This window comes from Mus caroli, unplaced genomic scaffold (assembly GCF_978045245.1).
Source record: "Mus caroli unplaced genomic scaffold, Mus_caroli_1 scaffold_4, whole genome shotgun sequence".
Taxonomy (NCBI): domain Eukaryota; kingdom Metazoa; phylum Chordata; class Mammalia; order Rodentia; family Muridae; genus Mus; species Mus caroli.
The window spans coordinates 142,730,763-142,747,800 of NW_028227259.1; the positions used below are offsets into that span (position 1 = coordinate 142,730,763).

The 17,038-nt window shown below is 40.6% G+C and overlaps 1 protein-coding gene and 1 pseudogene across 1 annotated transcript in view; both read right to left on the reverse strand.

The window, feature by feature from the left end:
- LOC110294097 (cytochrome P450 3A13-like) overlaps window positions 1-17,038 on the reverse strand; it is a 110,280-nt gene that overhangs the window by 67,745 nt on the left and 25,497 nt on the right. The window contains exons 4-6 of the mRNA XM_085837370.1: window positions 6,816-6,915; window positions 815-928; window positions 430-518 (exon numbers count right to left, since the gene is read on the reverse strand). Of these exons, the coding sequence (XP_085693496.1) occupies window positions 430-518; window positions 815-928; window positions 6,816-6,915 (303 nt within the window). The remainder of the gene's footprint in view (window positions 1-429; window positions 519-814; window positions 929-6,815; window positions 6,916-17,038) is intronic.
- LOC147005396 (HIG1 domain family member 1A, mitochondrial pseudogene) lies at window positions 9,305-9,719 on the reverse strand (annotated as a pseudogene).

Sequence of the window (17,038 nt, forward strand, 5' to 3'; positions counted from 1 at the left end):
AGGTAGAGGAACTTGGGTTTTGTTGGCATTTTTCTAAGACACTCAGTAAAACTTGAATTTTAGATTGTTCAAAGTTATAGACTATCATACTCATGCCAAACTAATGTTTCTCACGAACCTCATATATTCTCCTCTCACATTTCCTAATATTGACAGCTGTGGCTTACCTAAATTTTCACCTTTCTTTCTAAATTATGGAGTTTGTTTTCTAAAATAAGAGACAAAAGCGGTTAATCTAATTTTGTTTCATGTAAACAAGAGGGAGGTTCTCCCAAGTAAATCTGGGAGGCGTTTCTTAATACATGGTTCACAGCAGGGTAATCATAACTTTTTCCTTATTCTGTGTTGGAATAATTTTAGGTACTTGAAAAGTATGGGAGGTCTCCAGAAGTGACAGAGCTTGCAGCCAATACATGCATCACTACTCACTCTCTCACGGCAATGGGCTTGGGTTTCTCTACTTCCAGACTCATATTATTCACCAGCACATCTCCATAGTGTTGGATGATGGGAAACATCTAAGTACAAAATATGACACACTTTGTTGGTAAATGTCAACATGTGAGTTTCCCAAATAACAAGACTTTTGCAATTGTGAAAAGAGAGTCACATTTTAACAAAGGTGTAAGACCACCCTACCCTGAAACAAACACCAAAAACAGGGAAAACTGTAAGAACACCAAAAAAGAAAAAAAAAGGAGCATTCTTAGCAATGTCAAGGACAAAGGAACATATCTTTAAAGAATATGTTACTGTTTCCTGTCCTGAGGTAGAATTGATCACATCTGTAACCAAATATCCTTTTATTTCTTACCTCCTTCAGTTTCCCACTGGTGAAGGTTGGAGACAATAATGATCGAATTCTCTTCCATTCTTCATTCTTACTTCTTGCGACACTATGTGTCAAAATTCCAGCTGGACCAAGAGGCTACAATACAAAGAAAAATAGATTTTTGCCCCCTTTCACTATTTTGGTTACCTACAACTGTTAAGGTAACCAAAATAGTGAAAGGGGGCAAATATATATATACACACACATCCCTCTTCTAGATGGCAGGTTTTTTTGCAACTCTCTCAACAAAAGTTCCTCATACTGGGACTAGACAGGTGGCTCAGTGGTTAAGAACACTTGCTCTTCTTGCAGAGGACCCTGGTGGACATTGTTAGCAACCCTCTTCAGGATGAGGGAAACTAGGAAAGGGGCTAACATTTGAAAGGGAAATAAAGAAAATATCTAATAAAAAATAAAAAATAAGTTTAATTAAAAAGAAGTCACAGAAATAGAGAAAAAAGATGACATAGTTTTTGCAAGTCTATCAACAAAAGTGCCTCAATCTGGGACAGGATCAGTGGCTCACTTGTTAAGAATACTTGCTCCTCTGAGATGAAAGGATGGACCATCTAGAGACTGCCATACCCGGGGATCTACCCCATAATCAGCCTCCAAACACTGACACCATTGCATACACTAGCAAGATTTTGCTGAAAGGACCCTGATAAATAGCTGTCTCTTGTGAGGCTATGCCTGGGCCTAGCAAACACAGAAGTGGATGCTCACAGTCAGCTATTGGATGGATCACAGGGCCCCCAATGGAGGAGCTAGAGAAAGCACCCAAGGAGCTAAAGGGATCTGCAACCCTATAGGTGGAACAACAATATGAACTAACCAGTACCCCGGAGCTCTTGACTCTAGCTGCATATGTATCAGAAGATGGCCTAGTTGGCCATCAGTGGAAAGAGAGGCCCTTTGTTCGTGCAAACTTTATATGCCTCAGTACAGGAGAACGCCAGGGCCTAGAAGTGGGGGTGGGTTGGTTGGGGGGTTGGGTGGGAGGGTATGGGGGACTTTTGGGATAGCACTGGAAATGTAAGTGAAGAAAATACCTAATTAAAAAAATAAAAAAAATACTTGCTCCTCTTGCAGAGGAGCTATTTGGAGGTTCACAACTACCAGTGATTACAATTCTTGGTATCTGATGCCCTCTTTTGGTCTTTGTGACCACCTGCGCACATACTATGCACATCCATATACTCAAGCACACACATGTGATGAATAAAGTAAAATATGTAAAATACCTCAAAGTACAACTCTCTGATATTGTAGCAACATTTTCTTTTACATTCTTCACTTCAATATGATTTTCTCTTGAGGAAAACTGCCTTTTAAAATGAAGAGGCAGGTAGGAGATTGGCTTGGTTCAGAGGTCTCAAAGAGCAGAGAATATGGATGGAGGAAGGGAATCTTACCTGTATAGTTCAGGAGTCTGAACAAAGTGGAGGAGAGGTGACAAGAGAGTAGAGGTCCCACTGGGATTGTAGGCCACTCAGTGTAGTATTAATATTTAATTAATAAATTCCAGTGAGGGCTTTGTTACCCACCTCAATGATTTGTGTTCCCAAATGATGGACAAACACACTACTTTTATATTTTAATATTTTTATGCAGCATAGTAGCTGGGCAGCTGCTTAACTTCCATTCTGCTAGAATCTACCCCCCCACCCCCCGCAGAGAATTCCAGGGTACTACTTATTAATTTCTATATTCAATGTTGCCTGCTCTAGACCCAGTTGAGAAGCCCTCTGGGAAATACTCTTCCTGCTCCTTTGCAAGTTGTGCCTCTCTGTCATGCACTTTTCTCAGGCAGAGCAACTGGGTCTAGAGCAGCCATTTTAATATTACTGATGGTGTCCCATCCATTGGGAAAGAACTCACTTTTAAAAATTAATTGGAACAGTCAGAGGGTAGATCAGGATGGGGGAATAAAATATGGAGTGTAAAAGAAAAAAATTAATTAATAAAAAATTAATTTGAGGTTCCTGAATGTAAAACACTCCATATTGGTTTCTCAGCCAAGCAAATCTGCACAGATTTGGAACTAAGAAAGGGGTTTGTGCTAGTTTGGCATGCATGATTCTAGGGTTTGTGGCTTAAGGCTAGCACAACTCAGGTTGTCCCAGGGACATGGGTGACAGGATAGTTATTCAGCTGGATGCTCTTTCAGGTTCTGGGCTGTTGTGGAGAGGTTAGGTCAGGAAGCTGAGACCTCCTGCTGGGATAGGGCAGGCCACAGAGAGCAAGCCTAAATAAAATAGGAATAGAGGAATGATGGAGATTTAAGAAGTGCTTTACAAGCCACCAGATTCTTGGAATGTCTGGGAATTCTGGAATAGCTTAGAGGAGTACTCATTCATAAATTATCCAGAAAACAGTCTCATACCTAAAATACAAGTGAATTTATTTGAAGTTAAAAACATAAAGATAAAGGGGATATAATTACATATCTACAGATACTAATCTCTGTAGAAGGGAAGTAAAAAGGAAATTGCATTGTTTTAAGGATAGAAGGGAGAAATAGTGGTAATTATTTAAGTGTTTTTAAGTATACACGGAAGAATAAAGAAATCCAAGTCTTTGGTCTCAAATGTGGGAAACAAAGACATGGTGATAGAGAGAACCCCTATATGAACAAATACTAAAAATTGTTTAAAATGTTTTAATTGATTTGAGTTGTTTTAATTATTAAAGTGAAGGTGGTTATAAATTTGGCAGTATTGGGGGCTGGAGAGATGGCTCAGCAGTTAAGAGCACTGACTGTTCTCCCAAAGGTCCTGAGTTCAATTCCCAGCAACCAGGTGGTGGCTCACCTCCACCCATAATGAGATCTGACGCCCTCTTCTGGTGCATCTGAAGTCAGCTACAGTGTACTTACATATAATAAATAAATAAATAAATAAATAAATAAATAAATAAATAAATAAATAAGCAGGAATAGCTGCTGATTTCTGATGACCTCAGTTCATCCAGACTTTCAGGCAGATCCAGTCAGGACATCAGTTAAGCCTTGAATTTCAAAGCACACAGAGACTGGATGACAGACAAATGCTTAAGATAGCTTTCTTATGTCTAACCACATTTTCAAACCCCTCCCCACCCCTTTAAAAATTGTCACCCCAATCCATCCCATAATCAGCCTCCAAACGCTGACACCATTGCATACACTAGCAAGATTTTGCTGAAAAGACCCTGATATAGCTGTCTCTTGTGAGGCTATTCTGGGGCCTAGCAAACACAGAAGTGGATGCTCACAGTCAGTATTGGATGGAACAGAGGGCCCCCAATGGAGGAGCTAGAGAAAGTACCCAAGGAGCTAAAGGGATCTGCAACCCTATAGGTAGAACAACATTATGAACTAACCAGTACCCCCTGGAGCTCATGTCTCTAGCTGCATATGTATTAGAAGATGGCCTAGTTGGCCATCAGTGGAAAGAGAGGCCCATTGGTCGTGCAAAATTTATATGCCTCAGTACAGGGGAACGCCAGGGCCAAGAAGTGGGAGTGGGTGGGGGAGGGTATGGGGGACTTTTGGGATAGCATTGGAAATGGAAATGAAGAAAATATCTAATAAAAAAAGAAAAAGAAAGAAACATAAAGAAAAAGAAAAAAGTTAAATATCAAAAAAAATGTATTTGGAGTTAGAAGTAGTAAATGAACTCAATATAGGTAAGTGCTCCCCTCCCCATCTCTGTATAATTAAAATAGTAAAATAAAGTAATAAAGTAAAATAAAAAAAAAGTCAGTAGAATTGAAAACAAGACCAATAGAGTAGTTGATCTCTACCATCCTAATGCTACAAACATTTAATACAGTTCCTGGTATTGTGGTGACCCCCAACCATAAAATTATTTTTGCTGCTACTTTGTAACTTTAAGTTTGCTGTTATGAACTGTAACGTAAAAATCTGATATGAGACCCACGTGAAAGGGTTGTTCGACCCCTAAGGGGGTCGTAACGCATAGGTTGAGAAACACTGCAATAGAGAAAGAAGAAATCAATGCTTAACACAAAGAGTGAGCCCTAATGTAAACTAGACGCTGTTGTCTGCTCATTTGTACTAGCTGATGCGCCTGTGGTAAAGGATGTTACAATGGGGGATGCTGTAAATGTGGGAGTAGGGACATCTCTATACCCTTCCTTTTGTTTACTGTAAACCGAAATTTGCTCCTTAAAAAAATAGTTTTGTAAAAGCTTTAAATAAAAAACTGTAAAAGTTAAAAAAAATGGCCATCATGGGCCCCCAGCAGATGTGTACCAGGCTAGATACCCCCTTCTTGCATCTGTAAATGCTTGCCTAAAACTAGGCTCAGGTCTCCACCTTCTTGCTGTGTCAGGGTGGGCGAGGATACCAAACTCAAGTTTGAATAAAGAGATTCTAATGCAATTGCAAAAAAAAAATAATAATAATAATAAAGAAACATCAACAACATCGTTGCCTAAACAAGACCTGAACAGTATCATCAAATGGTGATGTGAGGGAAAATGTTAGTGGTGCAACTCCTAGATGAAGAGCTAGAAAGGGAGAATTAGTCTTTTTCTGAGATACGTCCACTGATTGGTTGTTGAATACTGAATAACCATCCCTAGAAACACACATATGCTGCCAACATTGAACAGCCTAAGCAAGTTGTACCTATGTATCTTTTCATCTGCATTTCTGTGTAGCTAGTTAAAGAGTCATACATCTTTCATTTTGATACATGAAAAGCAAAGGCAGGGTGAGTTACATGAGTCTGAGTTAAGCATGATCTACAGAGTGAATCACAGAATAGCATATATTGTCACTGTTTGAAAAAAAGAAAGAAAACGAAAAAGAATGGAAGAAGAGGAATGTGTTAATTTGAAGAGAGTTTAGGTGGGATTATGAGGGGAGTGAGCAGGAGAAAAATAAATCATATAATTGTAATTTCATTAAAATGTACAAAACTGTCATGCTACGCTGTGTATATAAAAAGGTATGTAGTTTAATGATGCTAACAGATAAATTCTTAGCTCTGTTATCAAAGAAAACTGGGAAAGCTGGGTTTGAATACAAGCACTGACACTAATAAAACTTAAACACATGTTTAAAATATACACATATATACATATGCATATATATATGTGTATATATATGTATATGTATATACATATACATATATACACACACACACATATATCTATATCTATATCTATCTATCTATCTATCTATCTATCTATCTATCTATCTATCTATCTATCTATCTATCTATCCTAGGAAAAACTGAAGGAGATCAGAAAAAAAACTAACCTTAACCTTAGTTATGAGTACCAGTTTTCCTTGGGAAATATGAGGTGACATAAAAATGAGACAATAGAGACCTGTCCTTGTCCTGAGACAGCAAAGCTGCAAAATGAACTACTGACTTCTTCTCTGTGATCCTGCTTGTTTATCTTTTTTGCAGATAAGTGTCATATCTTCACTTCTCCCTGGAGAAGTGACCACCATGAATACCTGATTAGACAGCAAGTTCAGTCCTCTTTAAGCAATTGCTAGAGGCTATTGCTGCAAACTATTTAAAGGAGTGTTTCATTTGTCTCTGATTAATTTTCCTTCAGGAAGTTTGACCTCCCCTGATCCCCAACACAATAGCAGGAAGACACATAGCACTCCTGTACTTTGTTGGCAAATTATGGTGACTTCATAAGAGTTTCATTGTAAAATGTTTATGTGTGGGGTCCTTTGTTTGTTGGTATTGAAGCATGAACCAGGAGCAAGGTTAATCTATTACTGGAAAACATCTCCAAATTTTCATAGTAAAATTATAATTGAATGCTCACATTTTAATTTTTTCATTTCTGAGATTATAATCACAACATTAGACTTTTACAAATACCTCTTCCTTCTCTTTTTCGTATTCATTCACCTTTTTCAGTAATTGTTATTGCATGCATATATGCATTCCTAGATAAAATCTGTCCAGTATGCACAATGTTTACATTTTGAAAATGAAATACCTACCTGCCGATTTGTGAAGATGGAATAACATTCTTTCACTAGCACCTGCTTGATCATGTCTGGCTCTGTGATAACCAGGACAGGGGTCTTCCCCTCATATAGCCTGTATTGGGAAAACAGAGATGATTTGATCATGAACTGTGTACTGAATCTTGATTTTCTGTAAGATCAATTATTCTTCACTACTGAGCTATCTCTACAGCCCCTAAGGACATACTATTAACAACTGACAAGCAATAAAATTTGCAATGAAGTCTTCCTTTGGGACCATTAGAAATGTAGAACAGTTCAGTGACATTGAAGAGGCTATAGATTCCTTCCTCTCCCTTTGGCCCTCGCCACTTGAGGTGAGCTAAGTGCAAGAGCAGGCACCTGCTGGGGTCATGAGAACAGGAAGTCTTGCCCCAGTGGTGTGTGTGTGGGAGAGCTGGCAGACTGACCTTTTTAAATACCTCTCAGGCACACACCCATATATTTAAAATGAACCACCATGACAGGTGACTCATCCATGAGCTGGTGGAGTGCATGAATGAGCCAGTCTTATAGATTAAAAAACAAAAAACAAGCCGGGCGTGGTGGTGCACGCCTTTAATCCCAGCATGCGGGAGGCAGAGGCAGGTGGATTTCTGAGTTCGAGGCCAGCCTGGTCTACAGAGTGAGTTCCAGGACAGCCAGGGCTACACAGAGAAACTCTGTCTCGAACCCCCGCCCCCAAAAAAACCAAAATCCAAAACAAAACAACAACAACAAAATCCCCACAGTATGTGCATGACTCTGGACAACGACAGAATACCTGAGAGGTGTCCCACTGAGGTTCCAGATTTGATAGTATAGCAGAAGCCAGAGGACTAGTACCAGACTAACAATTCATTACAATGAACCTTTTTAAACAAATGAGTGTGGACAAAATGGTATATTGTGCGAGACACTGTGACATGTAAATGCTTCCACAGTGAGATTTTCTTTTTTCTTTTTCTTTTTTATTATTAGGTATTTATTTCATTTACATTTCCAATGCTATCCCAAAAGTCCCCCACACGCTCACCCACCCACTCCCCCACCCACCCACTCCCACTTCTTGGCCCTGGCATTCCCCTGTACTGAGGCATATAAAGTTTGCACGACCAATGGGCCTCTCTTTCCACTGATGGTTGACTAAGCCATCTTCTGATTCATATGCAGCTAGAGACACGAGCTCCAGGGGGTACTGGTTAGTTCATATTGTTGTTCCACCTATATCTGTGCAGATCCCTTTCGCTCCTTGGGTACTTTCTCTAGCTCCTGCATTGGGAGCCCTGTGATACATCCAATAGCTGACTGTGAGCATCCACTTCCGTGTTTGTTAGGCCCCGGCATAGTCTCACAAGAGACAGCTATATCTGGGTCCTTTCAGCAAAATCTTGCTAGTGTATGCAATGGCGTCAGCGTTTGGAAGCTGATTATGGGATGGATCCCTGGATATGGCAGTCTCTAGATGGTCCATTCTTTCATCTCAGCTCCAAACTGTGTCTCTGTAACTCCTTCCATGGGTGTTTTGTTCCCAATTCTAAGAAGGGGCAAAGTGTCCTCACTTTGGTCTTTGTTCTTCTTCAGTTTCATGTGTTTAGCAAATTGTATCTTATATCTTGGGTATTCTAAGTTTCTGGGCTAATATCCACTTATCAGTGAGTACATATTTTGTGAGTTCTTTTGTGATTGGGTTACCTCAGTCAGGATGATGGCCTCCAGGTCCATCCATTTGCCTAGGAATTTCATAAATTCATTGTTTTTAATAGCTGAGTAGTACTCCATATTGTAAATGTACCACATTTTCTGTATCCATTTCTTTGTTGAGGGGCATCTGGGTTCTTTCCAGCTTCTGGCTATTATAAATAAGGCTGCTATAAACATAGTGGAGCATGTGTCTTTCTTACCGGTTGGAACATCTTCTGAATATATGCCCAGGAGAGGTATTGAGGGATCCTCCGGTAGTACTATGTCCAATTTTCTGAGGAACTGCCAGACTGATTTCCAGAGTGGTTGTACAAGCTTGCAATCCCACCAACAATGGAGGAGTGTTCCTCTTTCTCCACATCCTCGCCAGCATCTGCTGTCACCTGAATTGTTGATCTTAGCCATTCTGACTGGTGTGAGGTGGAATCTCAGGGTTGTTTTGATTTGCATTTCCCTGATGATTAAGGATGCTGAACATTTTTTCAGTTGCTTCTCAGCCATTCGGTATTCCTCAGGTGAGAATTCTTTGTTTAGTTCTGAGCCCCATTTTTTAATGGGGTTATTTGATTTTCTGGAGTCCACCTTCTTGAGTTCTTTATATATATTGGATATTAGTCCCCTATCTGATTTAGGATAGGTAAAGATCCTTTCCCAATCTGTTGGTGGCCTTTTTGTCTTATTGATGGTGTCTTTTGCCTTACAGAAGCTTTGCAGTTTCATGAGGTCCCATTTGTCAATTCTCAATCTTAGAGCACAAACCATTGCTGTTCTTTTTTTTTTTTTTTGTCTAAACCCACATGTTATTTATTGTAGATACAAACACGTAACCTCAATATGAAACGTCTAACTAAAGCAAGCACTTCCCATGGCACCAGCTCTTCTAAGGCTTAGGCTTAGGATTGGCCCAGAATTCCTGATACATGGAGTAGCCCATACCAAGAGTCATGACCCCCACAACAAAGCCCTGGGCTGTTACACGCATGTGGATCAAGTGAATGGACATCTTTGTATTTCCTCTGCTCTTCAGCTTGTACAACCCATAGGCAACAATCGCTGCAAAGCCTGCCATACCAATGGGGACAAACGGTGTCTCCTTAGCTTTCCGAATAAACTTAGACCCATGACCTTCATCGTATGAAGAGAGAGAAAGGTCTGTGTTGGTTGACATTGTGATTTCTTGAAGAGTCTTCCGAGATGCGGGTGTGCTTCCAGTCCTGCTGGCTTCTGGTCACCACCCAAGTACAAGAACACTGGCCTTGCCTGCTGCAGCCACTGTTCGTCCCAGCCAATCAGAAGCCAGTAGCCAGCGAGCCCAGGCCAGAGACTCCTTTTACTTGCGAGGGGGCGGTGGGCGTGGTCACTCGCAGCACGGCGCCCATTGGCTGGGGCCCCGGCTCGGTTTGTGGCAGGGCGCACTGTTAATGTCAGACGTGAGGCCAGGGCTGCAGTGCTGGCACTGTGCCTCCTGGAGGCCGCTGCCTCCCAACCCCTATTGCCAGGTTCTTGCAACCCATTCGCCAGGCTCCTCAAAAGCCACGCACACAGGCAAGACTGGCTTAGGTGAGCCAAGCGGCCCGCCTGAGCTGGAGCATGCGCCGTCCGGGCAACCGCCATTGCTGTTCTATTCAGGAATTTTCCCCTGTACCCATATCTTCAAGGCTTTTCCCCTCTTTCTCCTCTATAAGTTTCAGTGTCTCTGGTTTTATGTGGAGTTCCTTGATCCACTTAGATTTGACCTTAGTACAAGGAGATAGGAATGGATCGATTCACATTCTTCTACATGATAACCACCAGTTGTGCTGGGACCATTTGTTGAAAATACTGTCTTTCTTCCACTGGATGGTTTTAGCCCCCTTGTCGAAGATCAAGTGACCATAGGTGTGTGGGTTCATTTCTGGGTCTTCAATTCTATTCCATTGATCTACATGTCTGTCACTATACCAGTACCATGCAGTTTTATCACAATTACTCTGTAGTAAAGCTTTAGGTCAGGCATGGTGACTCCACCAGAGGTTCTTTTATCCTTGAAAGAGTTTTTGCTATCCTAGGTTTTTTGTTATTCCAGATGAGGAGATTGCCTTTTCTAATTTGTTGAAGAATTCAGTTGGAATTTTGATGGGAATTGCATTGAATCTGTAGATTGCCTTTGGCAAGATAGCCATTTTTACTATATTGATCCTGCCAATCTATGAGCACAGGAGATCTTTCCATCTTCTGAGATCTTCTTCGATTTCTTTCTTCAGACACTTGAAGTTCTTATCATACAGATCTTTCACTTCCTTAGTTAGAGTCACACCAAGGTATTTTATATTATTTGTGACTATTGAGAAGGGTGTTGTTTCCCTAATTTCTTTTTCAGCCTGTTTATCCTTTGTGTACAGAAGGGCCATTGACTTGTTTGAGTTAACTTTATATCCAGCTACTTCAGTGAAGCTGTTTATCACGTTTAGGAGTTTTCTGGTGGAATTTTTAGGGTCACTTATATACTACCATATCATCTGCAAAAAGTGATATTTTGACTTCTTCCTTTCCAATTTGTATCCCCTTGATCTCCTTTTGTTGTAGAATTGCTCTGGCTAGGACTTCAAGTACAATGTTGATTAGGTAGGGAGAAAGTGGGCAGCTTTGTCTAGTCCCTGATTTTAGAGGGATTGCTTCCCGCTTCTCACCATTTACTTTGATATTGGCTACTCTTTTGCTGTAGATTGCTTTTATCATGTTTAGGTATGGGCCTTGAATTCCTGATCTTTCCAAGACTTTTATCATGAATGGTTGTTGGATTTTTCAAAAGCCTTCTCAGCATCTAAGGAGGTGATCATGTGGTTTTTGTCTTTGAGTTTGTTTATATAGTGGATTACATTGATGGATTTCTGTATATTGAGCCATCCCTGCATCCTTGGGATGAAACCTACTTGGTCAGGATCGATGATTGTTTTGATGTCTTCTTGGATTCAGTTAGCGAGAACTTTATTGAGGATTTTTGCATCGATATTTATAAGGGAAATTGGTCTGAAGTTCTCTATCTTGTTGGGTCTTTTTGTGGTTTAGGTATCAGGGTAATTGTGGCTTCATAGAATGAGTTCGGTAGAATACCTTCTGTTTCTATTTTGTGGAATAGTTTGTGAAGAACTGGGATTAGATCTTCTTTGAAGGTCTGATAGAACTCTGCACTAAACCCATCTGGTCCTGGGCTTTTTTTGGTTGGGAGACTATTAATGACTGCTTCTATTTTTTTTTAGTGGATATAGGATTGTTTAAAAATTAACCTGCGGTCACTTGATCTTCGACAAGGGAGCTAAAAACATCCAGTGGAAGAAAGACAGCATTTTCAACAAATGGTGCTGGCACAACTGGTTGTTAACATGTAGAAGAATGAGAATCGATCCATTCCTATCTCCTTGTACTAAGGTCAAGTCTAAGTGGATCAAGGAACTACACATAAAACCAGAGACACTGAAACTTATAGAGGAGAAAGTGGGGAAAAGCCTTGAAGATATGGGCACAGGGGAAAAATTCCTTAATAGAACAGTAATGGCTTGTGCTGTAAGATCGAGAATTGACAAGTGGGACCTCATGAAACTGCAAAGCTTCTGCAAGGCTAAAGACACCATCAATAAGACAAAAAAACCACCAACAGATTGGGAAAGGATCTTCACTTATCCTAAATCAGATAAGGGACTAATATCCAATATATATAAAGAACTCAAGAAGGTGGACTCCAGAAAGTCAAATAACCCCATTAAAAAATGGGGCTCAGAACTGAACAAAGAATTCTCACCTGAGGAATACCGAATGGCAGAGAAGCACCTGAAAAAATGTTCAACATCCCGAATCATCAGGGAAATGCAAATCAAAACAACCCTGAGATTCTACCTCACACCATTCAGAATGGCTAAGATCAAAAATTCAGGTGACAGCAGATGCTGGCGAGGATGTGGAGAAAGAGGAACACTCCTCCATTGTTGATGGGATTGCAAGCTTGTACAACCACTCTGGAAATCAGTCTGGCGGTTCCTCAGAAAATTGGACATAGTACTACCGGAGGATCCACCAATACCTCTCCTGGGCATATATCCAGAAGATGTCCCAACCGGTAAGAAGGACACATGCTCCACTATGTTCATAGCAGCCCTATTTATAATAGCCAGAAGCTGGAAAGAACCCAGATGTCCCTCAACAGAGGAATGGATACAAAAATTATGGTACATTTACACAATGGAGTACTACTCAGCTATTAAAAAGAATGAATTTATGAAATTCCTAGCCAAATGGATGGACCTGGAGGGCATCATCTTGAGTGAAGTAACACAATCACAAAAGAACTCACACAATATGTATTCACTGGTAAGTGGATATTAGCCCAAAACTTAGTATGCCCAAGATATAAGATACAATTTGCTAAACGCATGAAACTCAAGAAGAATGAAGACCAAAGTGTGGACACTGTGCCCCTTCTTAAAATTGGGAACAAAACACCCATGGAAAGAGTTATAGAGACAAAGTTTGGAGCTGTAATGAAAGGATGGACCATCTAGAGACTGCTGTATCCAGGGATCCATTCCATAATCAGCTTCTAAACGCTGACACCATTGCATACACTAGCAAGATTTTGCTGAAAGGATCCAGATATAGCTGTCTCTTGTGAAACTATGCCGGGGCCAAACAAACACAGAAGTGGATGCTCACTGTCAGCTATTTGATGGATCACAGGGCTCCCAATGGAGAAGCTAGAGAAAGTACCCAAGGAGCTAAAGGGATCTGCAACCCTATTGTTGGAACAACATGATGTACTAACCAGAACCCCGGAGCTCTTGTCTCTTGCTACATATGTATCGAAAGATGGCCTAGTCGGCCATCAATGGAAAGAGAGGCCCATTGGACTTGCAAACTTTATATGCCCCAATATAGGGGAATGCCAGGGCCAAAAGAATGGGAATGGGTGGGTAGGTAAGTGGGGGGTGGTATGGGGGACTTTTGGGATAGCATTGGAAATGTAATTGAGGAAAATATGTAATAAAAATATTAAAAATTAAACAAAAAAGAAAATTAACCTGATCTTGATTTAAGTTTGGTACCTGGTATCTGTCTATAAACTTGTCCATTTCATCCAGGTTTTCTAATTATTTTGAGTATAGGCTTTTGTAGAAGGATCTGATGGTGTTTTGGATTTCTTCAGGATCTGTTGTTATGTCTCACTTTTCATTTCTGATTTTGTTAATTAGGACGCTTTCCCTGTGCCCTCTAGTGAATCTGGCTAAGTGTTTATCTATCTTGTTGATTTTCTCAAAGGACCAGTTCCTTGTTTGGTTGATTCTTTGAATAGTTCTTCTTGTTTCCACTTGGTTGATTTTGCCCCTGAGTTTGATAATTTCCTGCCGTCTACTCCTTTTGGATGAATTTGCTTCCTTTTGTTCTAGAGTTTTTAGGTGTATTGTCAAGCTGCTGTGTGTGCTCTCTCTAGTTTCTTTTTGGAGGCACTCAGAGGTATGAGTTTTTCTCTTAGAAATGCTTTCATTGTGTCCCATAAGTTTGGGTATGTTGTGGCTTCATTTTTATTAAACTCTAAAAAATCATTAATTTCTTTCTTCATTCCTTCCTTGACCAAGGTATCATTGAGAAGAGTGTTGTTCAGTTTCCATGTGAATGTTGGCTTTCTATTATTTTGCTATTGACGATCAGCCTCAGTCCATGGTGATCTGATAGGATGCATGGGACAATCTCAATATTTTTGTATCTGCTGAGGCTTCTTTTGTGACCAATTATATGATCAATTTTGGAGAAGGTACCATGAGGTGCTGAGAAGGTATATGCTTTTGTTTTAGGATATAATGTTTTGTAGATATCTGTTAGATACTTTTGTTTCATAACTTCTGTTAGTTTCACTGCGTCCCTGTTTAGTTTCTGTTTTCATGATGTGTGCATTGGTGAAAGTGGTGTGTTGAAGTCTCCCACTATTATTGTGTGAGGTGCGATGTGTGCTTTGAGCTTTACTAAAGTTTCTTTAATGAATGTGGCTGCCCTTGTATTTGGAGCATAGATATTCAGAATTGAGAGGTCCTCTTGGAGGATATTACCTTTGATTAGTATGAAGTGCCCCTCCTTGCCTTTTTTGATGACTTTGGGTTGGATGTCGATTTTATTAGATATTAGAATGGCTACTCCACCTTGTTTCTTCAGACCATTTGCTTGGAAAATTGTTTTTTAGCCTTTCATTCTGAGGTAGTGTCTGTCTTTTTCCCTGAGATGGGTTTCCTGTAAGCAGCAAAATGTTGGATCATGTTTGTGTAGCCAGTCTGTTAGTCTATGTGTTTTTATTGGGGAGTTGATTCCATTGATATTAAGAGATATCAAGGAAAAGTAATTGTTGCTTCCTATTATTTTTGTTGTTAAAGTTGGCATTCTGTTCTTGTGGCTGTCTTCTTTTAGGTTTGTTGAAGGACTACTTTCTTGCTTTTTCTAGGATGTGGTTTCTGTCCTTGTCTTTTTTTTTTTTTTTCTGTTATTATCCTTTGAAGGGCTGGATTCGTTGAAAGATAATGTTTGAATTTGGTTTTGTCGTGGAATACTTTGGTTTCTCCATCTATGTTAACTGAGAGTTTGGCTGGGTATAGTAGCCTGGGCTGGAATTTGTGTTCTTTTAGTGTCTGTATAACATCTGTCCAGGATCTTCTGGCTTTCATAGTCTCTGGTGAAAAATCTGGTGTAATTCTGATAGGCTTGCCTTTATATGTTACTTGACCCTTTTCCCTCACTGCTTTTAATATTCTATCTTTATTTAGTGCATTTGTTGTTCTGATTATTATGTGTCGGGAGGAATTTCTTTTCTGGTCCAGTCTATTTGGAGTTCTGTAAGCTTCTTGTATGTTCATGGGCATCTCTTTCTTTAGTTTTGGGAAGTTTTCTTCTATAATTTTGTTGAAGATATTTGCTGGCCCTTTGAGTTGAAAATCTTCATTCTCAACTACTCCTATTATCCGTAGGTTTGGTCTTCTCATTGTGTTCTGGATTTCCTTGATGTTTTGAGTTAGGATCTTTTTGAATTTTGCATTTTTTTGATTGTTGTGCAGATGTTCTCTATGGAATCTTCTGCACCTGAGATTCTCTCTTCCATCTCTTGTATTCTGTTGCTGATGCTCGCATCTATGGTTCCAGATTTTTTCCTAGGGTTTCTATCTCCAGTCTTGCCTTACTTTGGGTTTTCTTTATTGTGTCTACTTCCCTTTTTAGGTCTAGTATGGTTTTTTTAATTTCCATCACCTGTTTAGATGTGTTTTCCTGTTTTTCTATAAGGACTTGCAACTCTTTAGCAGTGTTCTCCTGTATTTCTTTAAGTGAGTTATGAAAGACCTTCTTGATGTCTTCTACCATCATCATGAGATATGCCTTTAAATCCGGGTCTAGCTTTTTGGGTGTGTTGGGGTACCCAGGACTGGCTGAGGTGGGAGTGCTGGGTTCTGATGATGGTGAATGTTCTTGGTTTCTGTTAGTAAGATTCTTATGTCTGCCTTTTGCCATCTGGTAAACTCTGGAGTCAGTTGTTATAGTTGTCTCTGGTTAGAGCTTGTTCCTCTCATGATTCTGTTATTCTCTACCAGGAGACCTGGAAGACTAACTCTCTCCTGAGTTTCAGTGGTCAGAGCACTCTCTGCTGGCAGGCTCTCCTCTTTCAGGGAAGGTGCACAGATATCTGGCATTCAGACTTGCCTCCTGGCAGAAGATGAAGGTCTGAAGCAGGACCTGTCCCAGAAGCTGTTAGCTTCTGTAGTTCACACTTTCACCTGTGCAGAATGGTCTCGGTGGAGTCCGGGAACCAAGATGTCTCTCGCAGATGCTCTGGCAAAGCCCTCCTGGGCAGGGTAGACACCTATCCTCTGGCACGGAAGGTGCCTGGATGTCTGGAGCCGGAAATGTGGGCTGCCTCAGAATTTCTGTGGCTCCTGCCTGTCCCAGAAACTGTTAGCTTCTGTAGTCCACACTCTCACCTGTGCAGACTAGTCTCAGTGGAGTCTGGGAACCAAGATGTCTCCCGCAGATGCTCTGGCAATTCCCTCCTGGGCTGGGTGGACACCTCCACAGTGAGATTTTCTAATTTGTTTTCTTTTTCTTAAATTTCTTTTTAAAATTAGATATTATCTTTATTTACATTTCAAATGTTATCCCCATTCCTGATTTTCCCTCCTAATGTCCCCTCTTCCCTACTCCCCTCCCCCCCGGTCCCCAACCCACCCACTCCCACTTCCTAACCCTGGCATTCCCCTATACTGGGGTATAAAACCTTCACAGGACCAAGGGCCTCTCCTCCCATTGATGACCAACTAGGCCATCCTCTGCTACATATGCAGCTAGAGCTATGAGTCCCAATATGCATTTTCTTTGATTGATGGTTTAGTCCCAGGGAGCTCTGGGGGTGGTCACTGATTAGTTCATATTGTTGTTCCTCTTATGTGGCTGCAAACCCCTTCAGGTCCTTGGGTATTTTTTCTAGCTCCTTCATTGGGGACCCTGTGCTCTGT